Here is a 21,675-nt window from a genome sequence, read left to right as displayed (position 1 = left end):
TGAGATTTGACTGATTATCTACTCAGAAGTGTATTTATGTCTGTCAAAAGCAAAATGGCATGTTAGAAACAGAGCCTCACCTGCCCCACCTGTATCTGGTATGGAGTCTGTAAAGCATAATTCAACAGCCTATTAATCAAAATGATAACAGTGAATTGTGTCTGAATTAAGCACGCACATGACTGATGCAATATTAATTGCTCAGCAGATTTTGTACATGGGATTACTACAGTGTGACTTTACTGATATTATAAGCCTGCTTTCAGGTCATTGAAACCTGTCTGCCCCTTGGGGAGTCTCCTTCTCCCTTGACTTGAATATTATGGTGTCATAAGAACCAGCTCAGATGTCCCACACTAGCATGGTATGGACTAGGTCAGGTGTGAATAAAGACACAAGGTTTGGTTATCTTACTCTCTAAATACCTGCAAGTATATGTCCTCGGGGTAAGAATTGACACTTTTCTGCCCATTCCAACTGACTGATTCCACTTGGTTATACCTTTCAGAAAGGTATATAAGGTGTTAGGCAGACATTCCTTGCTGTCTGGTATCTCTGAAAGTTTCTGGCTGGTTTCTTGACAGTAAGTTTGTGCCTCTCGATGTGCTCATTAGTTGGCATGAAGTCACACATCAAAGCCCAAATGTATTTTGGGCATATGGATTCATGATTTTTTTATCCTAAACATTTCCAAGATACTTTTCATAATGTTTGCTGGTAGCTTGTGTGAGCTTGAAGCCTGAGCATGTTTCCATGCTAACTCTAGCTCCCTCTGAAATCCTCATAACTTCTTAAACAAATTCCATTGGCTTTGCAAACTTTGATTTTTAGTCCTAGATCAAGGGTGGATTTTTTTAAAAAAGAAGGAACAGTGTTTCCAGTCACACTTCAGAGCTCTATGAGTGGGGAGAAATGTACTTTTTTTCTGTATGCTTGGTTTGAAGGTCATGATTTCATAATGAAAAATGGTTGAAGTTAGGAGGTTAATGGAAACTCAGAGCCAAACCATTAACTCAGCAGGTACCTTCCTCCCTCTTACCATCCTATTGAGAGCACACAAATGTCCTCCTACCTGGAGGAAATAATTATTTGTTGTTATTTCAAAATCCCACCAGAACACAGAGTAACATGATAATGCAGTAATTCACAAGTTGAAGTATAACTAGATGGACAGAGCAATAAAACAGGGCAAAAAGGCTAGGACAGGATGCCTGTCAGGATGCTACTCCAACGCAGTTTGGGTTTAAACTTCAAGGGGCGCCGTGCACGAGAGCGTAACACATGAGACTACACATAATTGATAAGGACCTGTGCAATTCTAGGTTTTAAGCTAAAGCACAAATTAGGAATTGTATAGGAACATCTGTGCCTGTATTTGTGTTGCATTCGGAATTGAGATATTCTGTAAATTTTATTCCAAACCCAGCTCTTGAGGGATCACCAGATCGCAGATGATAAGACCCGTGAGAATGTGTACATTCATTTAGAAATGAACTTCTAACCCCTTCAGTTTGTGATGCTGATCACAGCACCGACTACTTTCCCAGCAGTTTCTACTTGTGCTCAGCATCTATGAAGCACTGGTACACTTGCAGTTTGTGACAAGACATTGGATTTATTGATGCCCCATAAAACTGAGGTAATGACAAAAAAGAGAAAGGCTTGATGACTGTTTCATGATGTATCATAAATGAATGCATCATTCCAATTAAGCAGACAATAGGTAGGAGTGAATGCTATAGAATCACACCCCTTGCTTTGTAGCTCCTTTTTCTTGTGGGAGCAGCCAAACATTGAGTAGCCTCAAATTCTGGGCTGAAGAATGCCTTCATCCCAAACACCCAGCTCAAAATTGACATACCCCATGTGAAGCAAGATTTGTTGTATCAGGGGTCCTCCAGCATCATGCTGACAAGCTGTAGTGGCAGATGCTCTTTAAACAAGATGCAGCTTTAATTTATTAATTCAGCATCATCTGTGGTGAGCAACACAGTTTTTAGCACAGCAGAGGAGAGGGTGATATTATCAGAATGCCCTGTGTCCATCTGCACTAAGGCTGCATTTCGTACCATTTATTTTAGACTTCATCTAATAGCTACCTTTCATTCTAAACACCTTGAATTAATTAGATGTATTGCTTAGGAAAAAATGAGTCACCATGTGTGACTTGTATGTGTGACTTGGCTGCATAAAATATTAGAAATCTATAGCACTGTAGTTTATAAGTCGGTTGGTTAGAAAGCCTTTTCTTGAATGGCGTGAAACAACCCACTTTTTCATACTGATTTCTTTTTAGTTGTGTGAATGAAAACAAGGACTTGACAAAGACAAATCTGCTATCATTGTCCTTTGAAGTACATTTATTAACTCTTGCTTTCAAAGTATTTTCATTCCCATTTCAGCTTCATCATGACTTGCAAAAAGTCAATGGGCAGTGTTAAAACCTAGCTGGAATAGTGGAAAAATAACCACGTGTCATTGCAGGATTGCTCTTTAGCCCTACTGTTCCTACAGCTAGACATGCATTTATTTTACATGAAGGATTTGCTGTCTTTTAACACTAATTGCTGCTTACGACATTAATATTCTGCTTGTTACTGTCTGAAGTATTGGTGTTGTTAACCTCCATGCTCTGGATCAGGACAGTGCCACAGTGACATATTTAAAAAGCAAAATTCCTTCTGCAGTGGTTATTAGGGATTTAAAACCATGGAAAAATTCCAGTCTTCCAGCCCTTTAATGCCTATATCGCCTTCCGAAATAATTTAGAGATATATTTTTAAGATATTTAACTATCTGAAGATATCCGTGAGGAAGTCTGAAAGTGCTTTGATGCTTAGTTGCTGTGGAAGTTACTTGCATCATAAGGTACCTAATAATCTTTAGAAATCTCATCCTTAAGAGTGGATGCTCTTAAAAATTATACTTCCATGCCATAAGAAAAGAAGGAACTGCAATTTAAAGCACTCTTTACTGGGCAAGTGGCTGCAAGTATAGACCTGGCATCTGGTTTAAACTCTTCTGTTACCTCTCCAAAGGCACTCTGGGGACGTTTGTGAATTCGGGTTTCTCTCTCCTAAAAATAGAAACCTATAAGTAGGGTCCCTATGCTCCACAGTGATATAAGTAGCAGGGATAAATGAACTTCAACACTATTTAACTTTTAATTAGACCCCCTTTATGATATCCTTTGTAAAACTGGAGAGATTAGGTTTCTCAAACTTATTCTCACTTGGTTAAAACCCAATTAGCTGTTATACACAAACAAAATGCATCCTTATTAACAAGGATTTCTGCTAATTATATTGTTCTGGTTAAGTGACTTTCCTGGCACTTAGTGGTTTGAGTTCAAGTCTACTTTGGACTCTTCAGTGATGCTGCCAAGATGTGAATCCAGCCGAGTGAGATCCCCAGCAGTCTTGCTTGAATAAAGATTCCAAGATTTGGCCCAGCTGAATTACTCCACAGTTAATTCTGTCCATCGCTGGGAGTTCTCTTTCTCTTCCCTCCTTCTGCTTCTTTCCTGAAGACCACGTGCAAAGCAAGCCCAATAGCAGTGGAAGTAGGGGACATATTTTTGTCTCTAGTATCTGGGAAGGTTGAAAATAAGACAAGCTTTAACATCAGTAGCCTTCACTTAAGCTTTGAGAAGGCAGGTTCTGTTATGGAGGACTGGAGCTGTATTCTCTGTCATTACCAGCTGTGCAAAGAAGAGGCTCTGGGACTTTCAGGAGTCCCATTGCTTTCACACAGGTGTCAGGAGAACTGGATCTGCCTTTGAGTTTGGTTTCCTACAGTCTGTGATTGAGGACAGTAACTCATAATGAACACAGAGTGGCACGATCGCCCTCCGAGATCAATCCCCCGCTGTGCAGAGCTTTCCCACTTACTCTTTTATGGTATAGGGTGTATATGACTCACCCGAGGGCTATTGGCACTTCCCACAGGCAACTGGGGGAGCAGCCTTCTGTGTAGGAGTGTCCTAATACAGTGATGATGAAATGTGGAAACCTGCCTAGCCTCTTACTTATCCTTCTGTCTCAATAAATAAAATAAATTGGCTTCCCAGTAACTTGGTGGGAAGGAGGGAGTTTTCTGACAGGTTGCTGGTGATGAGTTTGTCATGTGGCTTGTCCCTGCAGACCTAGTGTTTGAGTCAGACCTCTGCCTAGATGCCAGCTAAGGATTTTCCAGGAGCCTCAAGAGAGCTGTGCTCCAGCATCCCGGTCTGCTGGACTTCCGTGCTCCCAGGCAGGCAGGGTGCAGGCAAGCAGAGCTGATGCACAGTGGCCCTGGTGATAGACAAATACAGTGAGACTTGATCAAGACTCAAAACCACACCTGCTAGCAGAAGCAAAGTGGTTCTTACTGTACCCCTTACATCCCCTACACAGGGTCTCTGACTAATTTTGGATGGCATGTGCTTTTCTTCACTGTAGGAGACACCTGCAACGGGGCAAATATGACACTGTTGGCTGCCAGCATGGCACTGAGGAACTGTAATCTGCTTTAATTATCATGTGCTCACTCAGTCTGATGGAACTCAATCAAGCCTTGTGATTTTCTAGGCTGCCCAGCAACAATTTACAGAGTTGAGCATGCAGAGGACTCATCAACTTCATTGGGGAACAAGAAATTTATGTTCAGGGTGTCACTTGTGCTTGGTTGCCCATTTACTTTTCTGCTTCTCTTGTGGAGAAGATGCAATTTTGAGTCATAAACCTCTTTGGATATGCCTGTAGAACATAGCCTTGCTTCCTGCTGTGAGCCAAAGTGTCCTTTTGGTTACATCACTGTTTTCTGAGTGCATAAACCGTCTCCACCTTTGTGCTGTTACTTGTCCTTATCATCAGCAGTACACCCATATGCATTAGCTTTTAGGGTAACCCAGTAGCTAAAGATTCTGTAAAAGTCACAGCTGGGAGTCTCAGCTCTGTCACATCTGGGTGACAGCTCCATTTATTCCCCATATGGTGGAATGAAATCCCTAGTTTTGTTACATCTTTCAACTCTGCTCATCCAAATAGGCATTTATCCATGTTTTTGTGCAACTCACCTATACAGGTGTGTGGGTGTTATAACATTCACCCTTCATTAGAGTGTATTCAAACCAATGAAGGAGATAATAGTAGACAACAACAACCCTGTGTCTGTGTCAAATGGGTATTTCACGGATGGCAGAGCTTTCTTTTCAGAGGTGTAGTATCTGCTGCCAGGTTTCAGATGTAAATGAATGTATGTGTACATTCTGCACTCATCTGAGGACCAGGAAGCCACAAAAAGAGTCTTATACCAGCTATTCAGCTCTTCATTCACTGTAAACTAATAAGAGCTTCTCATTTTGTGAGGCAATGTACAAGGATAGTTGCTCTGACTGCAGCCAGATCACCCTTCCAAGAGTGTCAGTCTTCCTGTTTTGCAAGGGTTTTGCAAACTCAGGCTGCTTTTATGTTCATGGAACCCCTCCAGAGCAACCCTCTGGAGCCCAGGAGGTGCTCACCACCTTTAACTGCATGTAGCTCCTCGTGTGTCCCAAGCAAGGGAGTGGGAAACAGCTCTAATTACTGGCTGCACATGTAAATCCACAGTTTCCACACTGCAAAAGCAGGGCCGCTGCCAACAACTAAAAGATGATGCACTGGTTTTGTCTGAGATAAATCCTTGCAGACACTACTTTTATCTTCTTCACCTTTAATGATTAATTCATCATTAATACTTGCTTTGATGTGTTTCAAATTAAACAGCTGGAGGTTTTTGCTCAAGCTTTGCAAGCCTTTTTGATCGCTGCCAATTTGGATACGTGGATCGGAAACCATCATTCTGATGTCTTCATCTGCTTTTTGTGGAAATCAGGGATATTTCTGAAATCAGGGGTGGCACTGACTCAGGGATATTCCTGCTGCCTTGAATGGGCATTTCAGAAGGTTATTTGGGCTTAGTCTTCTCACTAGAGTTGCAAGTTACAGCAATAGAAGATCCAGAGCTTTAATTTCTTTTCCTTGAATGGCTGCAGAGCAGCATTCCCATAAAAATGCTTGAGACAAATGAACACAAGGTCAGCACCTAAATTCAGGTATATGATCTAGGAATCACTCATGTTTATTCTCAAAGTGCCTATATTCATTTGTTACTTTTTTTGGTGAAAAAGCATGAATCCGTGCTGGAGAAATTCAGCCTTTGTCTGAGCTCTGCTGTGATCTGGATACAAGGCAGAAGAGGGCATAACCTCAGCTTGTGTCCCGGGGAAGCAACAAGCATGTGGGCTCACTCCTTGCATGCCTAATGGGCCCAGCATCGTGCCTGGCACAACAGATGGAGTCAGCTATTGTTTCAGAAATGGTCGGGATGCTGTCCCCAGTATCCCTTTTGGACCATGTTTGATGGCTAGAAAGTACCTCCAGGAGGAAAATACACATGCTCGGGACCTGAGGAAGTTTATACAACTCTCTCCCCTTCCCAGGAGGGAACCAAGTTTTAAGATGAGCAAACAGTCTCCACTTCTTCAAGCTGCCCTGTTGTGCAGAGTGGTGCAAGGAAGGCAGACTGCAAATATCCCTGCCAGTGAAGGAGCCAGACCAGTCTCTGCCCACAGGATCTGGAGAAATGAACAGAAAGGTTACTCTGCTAGGAAGTACAACATGAGGTAGGGCATGGATCAGAAATTGTGAGGTGTATGTGGGTAGGTTTTGTCACAGCCAGTTAGTGTTACAGCTGCTTAACTACACAGCTCAGGTTTCCAGCTGTGGAATGTCTCCAACTTGACTTTATCACCATGAAATCTCATGAGAATGTTTTATGCACATGGTACATAAGGCTGGCATTTTTATAGAAGGCATGCAGTGCTGGGGAAGAAAGGCCATTGAAATTGTTGGGAAGATTTCTGGGTCTCCACTCTTGAGTAAGAGGAGGTTACAGAGGTGATGGGTAGGATCTGAAAAATGAAATGGAGAGAGTTCAGGTTGTATAAGCATGAGATAAGATGTCCTGGCACCTCCCCATCCCTTCTCCTCTCTCTCCCCATGTAGACCCCAGAGGAGGCAGCTGCACTGGCAGCAGAATTACTCAGCATCCTGCTCGGACACTGGCTCAGGACAAATCCCATCCTGGTTCATTACTTTGCATACAGAAAATTACATGCCTAATTGAAGAGTTAAATCTTAAAAAAACTAAACTGGAAACAATATCAATTTTAAAATCATCACCAGCTTTCAAGGCTAATAGAAGTAGGTCTTTTGGTGGGTGTCTCTCCCATGGATTTTGGCTGTTCTGGCTTCCTTCAAACACCTGCTCTGAGCCACTTGCTGCTTGCTACCAGCACTGGAGCTTTTTATCACAGTCTTCTCTTCAGATGCAGCTGAGGGAAGGTGTATGAAGTGACTCATCCCTCCATGCTTGCCTTTGTGTACCATCTTCTAGGGCATCCAGGGTCTTTCTCTTCTAGCTGGTTTTCCAAAGCAGATGAAATTAACCTGACAGAAGCATAAAGATCTTAAAGATATTAGTAAAGACAATAATTTCCTTCTGTGTTGTAAGCAGTCTGTGTTTTGAAGCCCATATGTGACCCCAAAGTTCAACTCCTTGGCCTTCCAGCCACAGAGATTTAACTAATTTGGCTGGGCAGTCAACATATGGGCACTGGAACCATCTGGCTTTGAGGTGGAATTAGCCCTCCCTTTCCCAGTCATTAGATCGAGCAAGGCGAGATGTGCAATGTGGGAACAAAAGGTATCACAGTGGTAGGAGATCAGAGGAGGTCAAAAAACACTGTCTGGCCAGGGGACATAGCACCATTTCTATGTTTCGGCTTATAAATATGAGTTCTCTTTCATTTTTAATTCAATGGAATATTCAATACTGAATCCAGAAAATCTCCTCCAGCTCTTTTCAATAAGCAAATTAAACTTAAAACTTCAAAAAAGCCCCAGCAATCTAAATGCAGTAGGAGAGGAAAAACAGATGTTTTAGCTTTGCAAACTCTGTAGATCTACCTTTGCCAAGCAACTGACATCTGCCTGGTTTTGTTCACATCTCTCCTCTGTGTCTAAGCTGAGGTTTCTCTGTTTCACATTATTTGCATGTGTGTTTGTGGGTGAGAGAGAGGAAGACTGCTGATCTGAGATGGTGGGGACCAAAGCCCTTTCTGTAGCCACAGAAGGTGTCACCACTGCTGTACCAGGTACTTGCTGGCTGCTGTGGGAGGACAGTGTGGGAAACATGAAGTAGCAGAAATTAATCTCAGTGTCATTAAACCTTCCACCTTTCTTCCAAAGTGTCTTCTTTCTGTCTGCAAGAGTGTCCATTTCAGGGGAAGGTGGTTGACTTGGTGACAACAATCTGGTAGCCTCTTATAATTTGGACCCTTGAAAGTCAACCAGACATGTATGATGTGAGGCACCACACTCTCCTCCCTCCCTTTTCTATCCCGTAGCCCCCAAAGACCAATAGTGTAGCCAGCAGGACCAGGGCAGTGATTGTCCCTCTGTATTCAGCACTGGTGAGGCTGCACCTCCCATCCTGTGTTCAGTTTTGGGTCCCCCAAGACAAGAATGACATCGAGATGAGGCAGTACAAGTCCCATGGACAGCATCAGTATTTGTAGGTTTTTCTGGAGCAGGAATGGTGGGCAGAGCTCTGCCGCAGTCAGCCAGCCATTTCCAGGATTTCCAGCCATCAGTTTCCTTCCCCATACCAACCTCTGCAATCTCACCCCATTCCCCTCTTGTCAGACTTACCACAGTTTCCCCTTGGGAGCAGGCTGGTTTGTTCTCATGTGTTCTTGCATCATTCTGAGCCATCCTGAAGACTTTGATAGTTTTCTTTCAAGTGTAAAGCAATCTGATACTCTGTGTGAACATGCGTGAGACTATCCTAATACCTGTTGAAATTATTGACTCGTTTCAACCAAATAAAACAGTTGAGCAAAGGTAAGTTTCCAGGATCATCCAGAGCAAAAACTGTGATTTAAACATTTCCCTTGGTCAGCTTGTGAATTCATCAACCCAGGAACCCTGATGCTGCTGGTAAAACTCTCTTCAGGGCGCGTGTAGAAATAACAGAACATTGATTCTCAAAGACATTTGGTTACTCAAAGCCACAAATCCTTACAGACTCAGGCTTTGTTAGTTCTGGCTTTCACAAAATTATTCACGCTTTCTTGTGGCATTTTATCCATTACACATGCTGTTCATGGAGGTGCAGCATTAAATGTCATATCTTGCAAATGTAACAGTGACTTGGAAAAGAGCTGTTGTGGGGGGAACCTGCCCTACTTACATGGCTGTCATGTTTGCCCAAGGTTTTTGAACAGTGTTCTTCTTACTGATCCTAGTTTTCAGTGTTAAATATGATAGATGTTAATGTAAGTGATTCAATTGTAGTTCATAGCTGGTGTGTTTAACATGCTCTCCTGGCAACTCAGCAGCCAAAGCAACAGCAATGTCTGGGTTCTCTGCTTTTATGTGTGCAGAGTGCTACCCCTGTAATTAATGATCCATGGCAATACACAGTGGGTTTAATTTCAGCCCTTTGGCCTCTGGGATGGTCAGGAACTGGCAGAGATGTACAGAAAGCTCAGTCATTACAGGATTTAGTTTCCCTTATTGTACATCAGCTTCCAAATTTCAATCCTTTGCTTCTTAGAAGAAATATCCAGCTAAAGCCCATGGAATATATAGATTTTTAATATTTTTTTTTGCAAATGTTGAAGGGAATATTGTGTATTAAAGCTAGTTCTGGGCTCATGGAGCTTATGCCCTCTTGGTGGCAGTGGGTAGGACATGATGTCTCTGTGCTGGCCAGTGGCAAGGGAGGATTTTAGCGTCACTGGAGTGCCATGCCACGTACTTGTCACCACTCCAGTGCTGCAGCACTCCCCATTTGGTGTGATGGAAACTCTTGTACAGTGAGGAAATGCTACTCCTGGTCAAGTTGGGTCTTGTTTCGGGGATGTGTTTCAGCTCTTTCAGAGGTGGACGTTTCTGTGTTTCTGAATGCTGTAGCAATCGGGGGAAATGACAATTCCCCTATCAATGCCCTTGTGCAATGGCTCCACAGCAAGCAAAGGGACCAGCCTGTGCTTGGGGCTCTGCCACAGATCAAACACTCTTTCATCAGCCCTTGTTTGCACAGCTGCCATGCCCAGAAAAGTCACTTGAAGTCCTTGGTTGCACAGCTTAATTTGCTCCTTTAAGGCTCGGCTAATAATGTGTTAAAATATTGCTCAAGTGCAACATTGCCTTCATTCATGTTGTTGACACCTTTGTAACACCACAGGGCAGAATCATAGACCTGAAAGGCTGGAGGGGAAGCCTGATAATTTTGCATGGTTGCATCGAGCCCCATGGTTTGTGTCTTTCTGAGGCACAGCATCCAAACCAGGGCTGTTCTGAACATGGGGAACTCATTCTTTATTTTCATAGTTTCCTACCAGGTTAATCCCTCTTCATGTTTTTGTGTATACTTAAATTTCCCCGATTCTCATTCCTGGATCTACTTTCCTCTTTTTTTTTCCCCTGGATTGCAGCATCTCATGGGGTTTGTAGGGTGAAGAGTCTGGAGTGTAAAAAAGCATTAGCCTCTCTTTATTTATATTTTTATTTCTAGGCATCTTGTTTCTGTGTAATGGCCTCAGAATATTCCTGAAAATGAAAAAAGCAGTGGTGACTGGAGGTGTCATGTGCCCTTTGTGTCACAGATGGAGAGATTTGTGGGGACACATCAGGGTGTGGGAGACACAAGCAGCAGGTGGTGTTTGCCAGGAAAGGGGGGGAGCATCAGGAAAAATAGCAAGTGTGATGAAAGGGAGGTTAAAAGGGTGGTAAGGGCAATTTTCCTTAGCTGGATGTTTCCTTTTTCATAACAATTTGAGTAATCTGATCTAATTTGCTTTAACTAAGTCCATGCTTTGATGTTCACTTTCAGGGCTTTTTTTATTTCTTTGGAAACAATCAATGGGAACTGCTGTCACCCCAGTGCATGTCCGTGTCCCCTCTGCTACAGCCATAATTGTACCATCATGTACTTCAATGGCATCGATGTGTTGCTTTGTGCAGAGTTAATCCAGTGCATGTTTATCAGTTGCAGTGTGGGAGCTACACATTGGGAAAAGGGGAGTATGGGCAGGGAGGACAGAATGAAGAAAAAGGCTACAAACAAGTGGGGTTAATATTGTTTCTCTGAAATGGGAAGGAGAAGGGGTGGAAATAATATGGCCCATTGGTTAAGATAATACTCTGGGACTGAGGCACCTGGATTCTTGGCCCTCTCTGCTCCCTTCTCTCATGAGAAACCTTCAAGTTTTTCTTCACAGTGCTTCCTCTTTTGTAAAGTGAGAGCAGCACCTTTTGAAAAAATTAATCCTGTCAGGTCTCAAGGAGATCAGACAGTCTGGTGAGTATTTCTGCTGTGCGAGCTCACCAGGGAGGCTGCGTGCAGGCATTTGGAGGCTTAGCAGAATGAATCCTCTGAACCTTTGAGATTCACTCGGTGCTCCTGGTGGGGATAAAAGTGGAGTTAATTAACCCATTCTCAAATCCCTCCTGATCCATGACCATCAAGTAGATGCCACTGCACAGTGCTTTCCTTGGCTCTCAATGTACCCAAACATCCACGCAAGCTTGAAGTGTGTGTCTGGCTGTTACCTGCACATCTGGCACTGCTGATCTGCTTGCACAGGAGTGGGACAAATTTGCCCCATCCCCATTAGCCTTTGGAGTATCAACAAAACAATGCGATGCTACTACACCCAATTTCCCAAACCCCAGGGTGCTATTAAAATGAGCAGTGTTCAGCCTTAATTATTGTGTATCCAGGCTGTAAGTGATTGCTTGCTCGTGCTTTAAAGTGAAGAAAGGACCACACAAATTTCTGTGTGAATTTCTGGAGTGAGAGGCAGAGGAGCTGCAGCTGGGCAGTGACCTCTGCTGGGAAGCCCACAGATGCTCTGGTCCAGCTTCAGTAACACACCCCCCAGCTTCATGTAACCTGTGGGTTTCACCCCAAGAGATTTCCATGTTGCTGGGTTTTTTTAATTTTAAATTCCATTTTCCTTTTGATAGCTTACCATTTGAGAGTTCATCCGAGTAGAGAAATGCTGTGCAGGACAACTGGCTTCATTTCCAGGTGTGAGACGTGCACTTCACCAGGGATATTAAACACTGTGTAACACCACAATTAAGGCCTTGCTGGCCTTGGGGAGGCTGAGAGAAAGTGGAGAAAAATACCTCCTCTCCATCTCAGCAAGCCCCTTGAGTGCAGCAGCCACCAGTGTGGTGGCTGGTATGCACAGACATCACCTATGAAAGGGGCATCTTCTTCCAAATGCCTTCATCCCTATGAGACGTTGCCCTCTGTGTACTTTGGGGGTGATTCAGCTGCTTCTGCTGCTGCCTTCTAGTTTATATTTGCTGGATCCCACATGCTCACATCCTGCATCTGATTTCATAGAGGGGCAGATTGGCTCAATACAGAGGACTCTGCAGTGGTGGGACTAAACCTCCTCTCCCCCCCTAGCACTGAGCGAGTTTATCTGCCTTCTGAGAGCACAGTGGTGCAGTGCCCATTTGGTTTGCAAATCAGGAAGGGGAGAGGGTCTCGCTGCAGCCCTCGGCGTGCGGTGTTGCATGTCTGATGAGCTCTCCTCTGGCCTCTGCCTCCCTGGCTGTTTGCTCTGTGGGTAACCCACCCATTGGCGGGGTGTGTCACGGTTAGGGGTTGCTGCGGCTGCCTCAGAGGGCGTTTGGGGAACCTCTGGGGTTCTCAAAAATAGAAATGCAAAGCGTTAATATAGGCAAGGTGAAAACCATACCTCTGAGTTGGGGGCTTTAAGCAGATAACACTGTGGCAGATTGTTTGTGTTAAACTGCCCTGATCGTGGTGCTGGGAGGAACACAAACGATCATGTAAATGTGCATGTGCGTAAAGGAAAATGGATAAATACGTATAAGAATTTTCATTAAAAGTGACTAATTGCTTGCATTTGTAACGTACCTTCAGCTAACCTAAACAAGGCAAACCAGCCCTTGCCCTACCTAACCCTTAAGGGACCAGGCACTAGACCTGCACAACAAAATAAACACCTCCTAACACATGTGCTGTATAAAGCCAAGTGGGTGGTGTATTGGTTTCCTGTTGCAAATACTAAGAATTTAATTTGCAATGCAGTCTACCTGGAAATTTTGCTAAAATATCATGGGATTTTCCAGATATTTAAGTAGAGTGAATAGCCAAGTCATATACTTGTTACTCTAACATCCTGTAGTGCATTATATTTGAGTTTGCTTACTGTTGATGTTAAATTTCCTGTGTGTGAAGGTCATTATATGAATAAGCTTCTGATGACTATGAGTGTAAATTCAGGTCAGTCATAATCTTACCAGTGAATTCAGAGGAAATTAAATTAGTCTATGTGCTTACAGTAAAGATCCTGCTGGACACAGGGGATCTTCTGCTCTCAGCATCATCACACAGATGTTAGGACACTTGGGACCACTGAAGATAAGGTCCTGATACATGATTAAGCATCTTAATTAAGCTACTTGAACCTAGACATATGTAGAGTTTTGGATTTGCTGACAATGCATGTTTACTTTCTTTCTGAACATGTCCATCTGTTGCTTAGTGAGTGGCCTCTGCTTAGCATTTTCCATCTTTCTCTTAAAATGATTGTCTGCAATTGGTGTAACTAATATCCTGCCCCTGGAGTTGTACTTGTAGTCTCCTTAGGGTTTGCACAACCTAAATGTATCCTTTGTGCATTATTTGTAAGCATTTAAGGACCAAACCCAGAAAGGCATTGCTCAACTGGTTAATCAGATGGGTGCTTGTGGAGATGATTTTTGTCTTTAAAGCTAGTGTTTTGACAAGAGGCTTGGTGGGAATGGTGAGGATGCAGAAAACCCATTGGTTGCTTGGAGGTGTTGCACAGAAAGCACCCAGTGCTTAGCAGTGCTGCAGGGAAATTCAGGTGTGAAGACCCGGATGGACATCAGAGCTGGGTGAATTTGGTGTGAAGGAGTGTGGGGCTGTCATATGGCTGCTGCCTACTTATGCCAGCTTCTCCACAGAGTCAAATCCCTGCTTTCTCCCTGCCATCCTACACACTGCCTCCACCACTCCCCTACACCCTGCAGTGAAGCTGTCCTGAGAATTTAACCTCCAACCAACCAACCATCTTCATTCATCTGAACTTCTAATGCCCCATATACTTAACCCTTACACATTTTGCCTTTGGAGAGGATTGAAAGAAATTTCTCTGAGTAATAACAGTATTCTGGGCTGTGAAGCACTTCTGGCTGTTCACTTCAGTTGGAAGGGCCTTAAATATCACCGAGTTCCAATCCCCCTGCTATGAGCAGGGACACCTTCCACTCGACCAGGTTGCTCAAAGCTCCATCCAACCTGGCTTTGAACACTTCCAGGGATGGGGCATTCACAGCTGCTCTGGACAAACTGTTCCAGTGACTCACCACCCTCATAGTAAAGAATTTATTCCTAACATCTAATCCAAACCTACCTTCTTTCAATTTTAAGCCATTACCCCTTGTTCTATCACTACATGTCCTTGCAAAAAATTTATGATGGTGAATAAAACACTGACAAGTAGTGCCTAACTAAAAATAGCTTCATGTTTCATAGTCATGTAAAAAAAATTAAAATCAGTATTTCATCTTATCTTATCTTGTGGTTTTTCAGGATCAAGCATGAAAACATAGTTGCCCTGGAAGACATCTATGAGAGCCCGAACCATTTATATCTGGTCATGCAGTTGTAAGTACTGAACCTAATGTATTTTTTGTGTCAAAATTGCCACCTCTTCTTGTTCTGGTTTTGTTCTTTAACTCAAAAGATGGGGTACATGAGAGGTATTTGTCTAGTGTGCTACAGACTGCAAAATCCCTGGTGGGTGGTTAAAAATGAATCTCCAGTTGTAACAGGCTGAGTTGTTGTGAAATTGGGAATTAAATTGTTTTGTGATGAGTGTCACCCAAATCAAACCAGAGCAAAGAGGAGATGTTAAAGGGATCTGAACAGGCTTCATATGTATGGAGTTGCCAAGGTTTAGTTCTCTGTGTCCCAACAGGTACCTGCTTTGTACTGTGCCCAAGGTGACCCGAGATGCCACCATGTGCATGGGTACATGGGTACTGCACTTGAAAGACAGCATCATCCTTAACTCAGCAGCAGTGGTAGATCATATCACTATTCCTTGACACACCTCTCTCACCAGAGCCCCTCTTCTTCCTCATTTTCCCCCTCTGGACCTGAGAAAATCAGGATCCCATCACATGCATGATACACTGTAGCTGACCTGGTCCTCCTGTCACATCAACCTGGCAGGAAGGCAGGGAGGGGCAGGCAGATGCTCATAGTGCTTCTATTTTTACCTCATTCTGAAATCAATTAAAAAACAGGATTTGAAGTTAAAATTTCCTCTTACCAGCTCTAGCCTCTCTCTTATTCAATTGTGAGATCACATCAAACAAGATCAGAACAGACAGATAGGGCAGAAGAGTAAACTACAGCTGGGAAGAGCCAGATGTGCCATAGGGAAACCTGAAGCATCTGATAGAGGCAGTTCTAGGGTAAAATACCCCAGGGAAAGCTGGGGACTGTGCTGGTCCCTTGTCTATTGGTAACAGTTGTTAGAAGTTGTTCTACTGACAGTGTGGGAAGAATATGGTTTTTGTAGCCCATGTTTTAGTTCAGAGTGCTGTAAAAGAACTTGTATAGGAACATCAGTGTTGTACAAATTCCAACAAACCAGCTGGATTGTGGGAAGTACTAGTTTTGTGATCAGTTGTTTTACAAATCCTTGATTTTGTTTAATCTCTTTAGAAAAAAATAAATCTATATTATTCCTTCTTATTAGCTTGTTCAGTGTAGTGTAACTTTCACTTTCATAAATTCCTTACATCCAGATCTTTGGTTTATCTGAAATATAGTTCTGTAATCATAGGTGACACTGAATATATATCTTGGTATAAATTTCTGCTTGCTCACAATTCAACACTGACTAGAGAATTATCCCTTCTGTTATAGCTGTGCTTGTAAACCCAGCTAACCAATTTTCCGAGGGCCAAGCATTAGCTATTCCAGAGGGATACAGATTCGCTGATGCCCACCAGGATAAGATGCCCAGCTGAAGCCATCAGCTGGAAACCCATCAGCATGCTTTGGGATGGCTGCTCTGAGCAATTCCCAGCCTCAACAAAGAGCTGTGCCTTGTGTTACAAGGTAAACCAAGAGCACTGAACTGAATGCAGGGCATAACCTTTCTGCAAGTTCTTGGGAAAGGGGCTGTGTTATCCCCCGGTGGAGAGGACAAGAGTGCCAGGGACTCACCTCATTGCTGTGGGTGTTGCATGAAGGATGGTGCAACCTCTGCACTGCCTCTGAACTTTCATCAGTAGTTGAGTTTGGGATCAATTGGCATCAACAGCTGGGCAGCAACTCTGCAAAGTCCAGAAGGCTCAAAATCCATTCTGCATGCCTCTTTTCATGGATTCCTGTTTGGGAGAAGGCATGTACAGATAATTTCTGGTTTCCAAGGTAACACCAACTTGTTGATACAATAGCTGTGAACCATTGCACAGCATGAAGTATCTATTTGTTTACATTTCTGCCCTATTTATTATTAGATTCCTTGTGGGTTTTTTATCTTCTCATTTTTGTGTATTTCTCCTAAACAACACAACAGTTGCCTACATTTAAAACTTGGGTTCTGATATGAAGCAGAAAGGGTTCTGATCAAGCAGCTTTCATGAAGCAGCATTTAGAATATAAAAAAAGGGTGGGTAAAATCAGGGCCACTCAAAGGTCAGTATCATGGGCACAGCAAATCTCAAATCCATATGCCCTTCTCCCTGGGTCCTCGCTAAGTGAACTCTAGCTAATAGTTTCCAATGGTTATTTTGTGTCATGGACAGCATTTTCATTACCAACCTTTAGAGCACTCCTTGCTATGTTGTGGAAAATCCACATTACAGCCCTTGTGCATCTTGCAGCACCTCTGTGGGAGAAGGCTTTTGGAGGTAGACCAAACCTCTCTGTTTATGTTTGTCCTTGGGTACATCTACTTTTCCATGAAAGCCACGCTTGTTACCAGGCCAACTTGAAGCATAAATATCACACCTCGTTTATTCTGTCAAAGATATGGGCAAGTAAAGGTCTCAGTGTCTGTGCTGGAGTTGGAAGAAAGGGAGGTTAAGAGGCAGCTGTCGGTGTCTACTTGACACTTAATTTGTTCCTGCCAGGGCCCCTGGGAGCTCTTCCCAGGATTACCTAGCTCTCGGTGAATCTGTACTGTGTGTTTCCTGGCATGTCCATGGGGGAGATAAGGACTCTGGCTTTGGTTTCACCACCTTGTTTTCACATACATTGTATACAAGCCATCACAGAACAGTTCAAACTGAGAGGTAAGACTAGGGTACACCAGAAGTTCAGGCTGGAGATCCCCAAATTTGACAACTCAGAATTTCATGTGCTGTCTCAAAGCACTATCCTGTCCCTTAGAAAGGGCTGGACTGTTTTTTCTTTATTTATTTTCCAAAAGTGCAAGATATTCCAACCTAGTGCCTCTAATTTTGGCAAGATTGTGGACAATTCCTTGCTGCCTTTCACTCCAAGCAGTATTGCTCAGCTTTGGTATGAGGTGGAGTTAGGGATGCAACTGCAAAGCAGAATACAGATGTAGGACAATCGCTGCCTCTCCTGTGATGATTCTGCTAAAATTTTTCAGGCAATATAGAAAAGTGTTGTAGAACATTTGTCTTATTTCCATGACGATAATGTGCTTTCCAACCAAGAAAACACCTGCTCCTTCCCAATCTTGGATTTCCTATAGTACTGTTAAGACCTACACAGGCAACAAAGACAAAAACTAAAATGAAACTCTGAAAGTTTCATTCCTTCTGGATGCTGAGATTCCCCGGAGGATACTGTAAAAAAACAGGGGGGAAAAATTGCTTTCAGAAATAGAAGTTTTATGAAACTGTATTTTGGTATAATAATAAGCTCTGTTAATGAGCAGTTACAGGATTTTTAGTTGCTATTGTTGCCACTTGGTAAGAATTACCATACTGTATCTCCTAATCGATCTACCTTATTTCATCTCGTCAGTACAGGGAAAGATCATGATAATCTGTTGTGGTTAGTGTCGTCAGATACTAATGTTTCATTAGCATAATCAGCCTCTTTGTGTATCGATGATTCATTTTCTGTGTCCTGGAAAATCTTGCATAAAAATGGATTTACATAAACACATGGAATCATTTGGGTTGGAAAAAACCTTTAAGATCATCTAGTCCAACCATTAACCCAGCACTGCCAAGTCCACCACTAACCGTGTCCTCAAGTGCCACATCTACACGTCTTTTAAATACCTCCAGGAATGGTGACTCCAGTACTTCCTTGGGCACCATTTGCCAGTGCTTGACAACTCTTTCGGTGAAGGAATTTTTCCTAATATCCAATCTAAACATCTTTTCCATCCGAGTTTTGCGGATCCATTTGCAAACGCTGTTTCTGAAGGTGCTACCTGGGGAGATGGAAGCAGATTCCCAAGGTTTGACTCTGACTTCATCTATATTGTTCACCTGCATTGAAGTGTGAAGCAGCAAAGTTTGGTTTCCCAGAGATTTTTTTGTAACCTACACTAGTCAAAGCCACAGGAGCTGGGGCTGCTGCCTCTCCAAAAGGAGAGGGGGGGCACATTATAAATCGATTAAGATAGGAATTTCATTATTCTCCTTTATTCATCCATATTTCCTTAAAATATTTAGGAACTTAATATTTTTGCTATCTCTACCCTTCTGTCAAAGCTGGTTGAAGTTCATCTAAAAGGTCAGAAATTACTAAGGGCTGGAAAGCTGGGATGGAGAGTCAGTGCCTCGCTGCCTTCGGAAAACAGGCTAAAAATGGGTCCAAAAGGCACCTCCAAAACTGACAGACCAGGCTTGGAGAAGCATGCAAGCAATGATCAAACCAGAAGACCCACCTCTGGGTATCACTGCATTTGTTTTTCACAGTCAAGAACATTGCCAAATGCAGAGGAATTCCTATTAATACTAGGATCTAGTTAAAGAAAGTGAAAACCCTAGTCCCTGTCTGGTATAACTTTCCACTGCACTGGTGGAGCTGTGCTCCCAAAGAGTACATCTGATCCCCTCAGTAGGATGGCTGCTTTACCCAGATCCTGTTGACTGCTGGTTCTGGTTCTCCAGGGTATTTCCCCTTTGTGATGTCTTCTGAAGCTTTGACATCTCTGCTGAGAACCAATTTTTAGGGTGAGCAGCCTGGTTGACCCAACCCTGAAATGTTTCTCCTTACATTTACAAAAAAACCCAGCTCAAACCGAGCCTAAACCCCTGACCTTGGGGTTTTTCCAGCTTGGTCTCTTAATTCTGTTGAATTATTCAGATGATTTCTTTCATAGAAAAGCCAAGATGACGGAGGCTCCTTCCTGCCGGGTGCAAGTCATGCATAGAGGAGAGCCCTGCCCACAAGTTTGCAGGCTCAGAATCCCATTGTCCCATTCCTGCTGTTTATCAGCTCTCCCCTGCCAGACACAGGTGCCTCATAACCCTGTAACACCTTGGGAGGCAGCTCAAACAGGCAGGTACCCACCGGTGCTAAAATCTGCAGAAGTTTTTATTATTACTGGAACTACGCTGCTTGGGATTTTGCCTTTCAACTCCACATTTTGCTAATAAGTAAGTGGAGTGCTGAGCTGTGATTAAGTGCTGAATTCCCTTTGTTTTTTGAAAGCCCAATGCCTGAGTGCACTCCAAGAGCAGCCAAGCGTGGACAGGGTATGTAAGTGACATTTCAATGAAAATATTCAGCCTCCAAGAAAAACAACAGACAATGGAGGGAAGTGCCGTGTTTGCCAGGTTCCTTAAGGAGTCCTGCAAGGACTCACTGTGTTACAAAACAGCAATCCCGCACGCCAAGCCGCTATCGCGTCAGGATGCTAATTAAAGCAAAGCACAGATCTGCCGCACCACATTCCTTAGATTAGGTTTATTCCCATACTTGGGGGGTGCAAAAGACAGAAGGAACTATCTCTGCACTCACAATGGAATTTATGTCACAGAATCATAGAATGGCTTGGGTTGGAAGGGACCTTAACGATCACTTAGTTCCAACCCCCTGCCATGGGCGGTGACACCTTCCACTAGACCAGGTTGCTCGAAGCCCCATCCAACCTGGCCTTGAACACTTCCAGGGATGGAGCATCCACAACTTCTCTGAACAACCCGTTCCAGTGCCTCACCAATGAATGATTAAAGCATAGTGTTCTTCAGCAGCAGAAACCACTTTTGTCCAAGCATCTGAGAGAAGCCCCTCAGCATCACTTTTCTCTACAGATGGTGTGTTTGTTATCATTATTAGTAATGACAGTAATGGTAACAAGAGAAACACCACCATTAATGAAGAACACTGATGACCGTGTGCCAGGGGATTCAGTTTGTTTCACAGTACAGGATGGAACATCAGCTGCACACCCACACCCACAGACTCTGTCCTTCTTTATTTCCAGTATTCCTGGTTTGGATGAAGTGTCTCAAAAGGCTCAGCCCAAATTAATGCCTGACATCCATTGAAAATACACTGGGTATGTGTCAAAAGCCTTGTATCCCATGCTTCATGCACCTCCTCGTGCCCCACAGGAATAAGATGTGTAGTAGATTTATGTGGCAGATGGATCTCATGGAGTTTATTGGCTAGGACACTTAATGGATGGGCCATGGAAAGACCTATTCCCAATTCCTGGTCAAGCAAATACACATGAATTTTATATTAATCAGTTATTGAATAAATTGTTCACTTGGTTTTGGTGGGGCTTTTTGAGCAAATGCTATGTAAGTAGTACAGCACCAGGGAGGCTAATGCACATCCTCTCAAGCCAGGAAGGAGCCTGAGAGGTGCCAAGGGAGATTTGTTTGGATTTTGACACAACTAAGCAGAGACTTATGGGCTCTAGTTAGGCTTCATTTCCTCACAGCTTATGGAGTGAAACACTAGTGACTTGGGCAAAACAACATTTGTGAGTCTGCAGTGGAACAAGATATGGCAATAGCTACACACTGTGTTGAAAAAAATCTTTTGCTGCTTCTGTGGACAAGAGTTTTTTGAACTGAGGGAAGTGTGTTGTATCGAAGGCACAGCTCTCCAGGGATGGATCCAGCTGGTGAATGCAGAAAGCAAAGTGGGACAGCAGCAACAGGGTTGAGCATGTGTGACACGACTGGGAGCATCAGACCATGATCGTGGGAGAAGCACTTAGGAAAATGAATCCTGGGCCCATCACAGCCTTCAGTATGACCATATAGCACACATGGCCCCAAACTGCAGCGCTGGGGTGTTGGATTTTGAAATTGCCCTTATTATTTGGGCATGGGCAACACAAGTTTTGCTTCCAGCCTATTTCTAGTGCTTAAAGCAGTCAGAGCACATTCTGTTAGTATAGCTACAAAAAATTATGCCTTATTGAAATCTCTGAAGGCATATTGACTAAACAACACAGGCAACCCTCCGAAAAGGCTAAAGGAGTTAATCTCAGTGTACTTCAGTGTTTTCCCACTAGAGCTTTGCAAGCTGCTGACCACTTCATAAACCTGCTCTTGGCACCATGCCCCTGGGAACTCGGTGGCAGTTATTAATCCAGCATCAATT

At 43.3% G+C, this 21,675-nt stretch overlaps 1 protein-coding gene across 3 annotated transcripts in view; it reads left to right on the top strand.

The window, feature by feature from the left end:
* Positions 1 to 21,675, top strand: part of CAMK1D (calcium/calmodulin dependent protein kinase ID) — a 218,001-nt gene that overhangs the window by 115,132 nt on the left and 81,194 nt on the right. For all 3 annotated transcript variants that reach the window (XM_064656495.1, XM_064656496.1, XM_064656497.1), the window contains exon 3: positions 14,692 to 14,766. In XM_064656495.1, coding sequence (XP_064512565.1) covers positions 14,692 to 14,766 — 75 coding nt within the window. The remainder of the gene's footprint in view (positions 1 to 14,691; positions 14,767 to 21,675) is intronic.

This window comes from Pseudopipra pipra, chromosome 5, assembly GCF_036250125.1.
Source record: "Pseudopipra pipra isolate bDixPip1 chromosome 5, bDixPip1.hap1, whole genome shotgun sequence".
Classification (NCBI taxonomy): Eukaryota; Metazoa; Chordata; class Aves; order Passeriformes; family Pipridae; genus Pseudopipra; species Pseudopipra pipra.
Note: the sequence above shows the minus strand (reverse complement) of the source record. Positions and strands in the feature narration are given on the sequence as shown.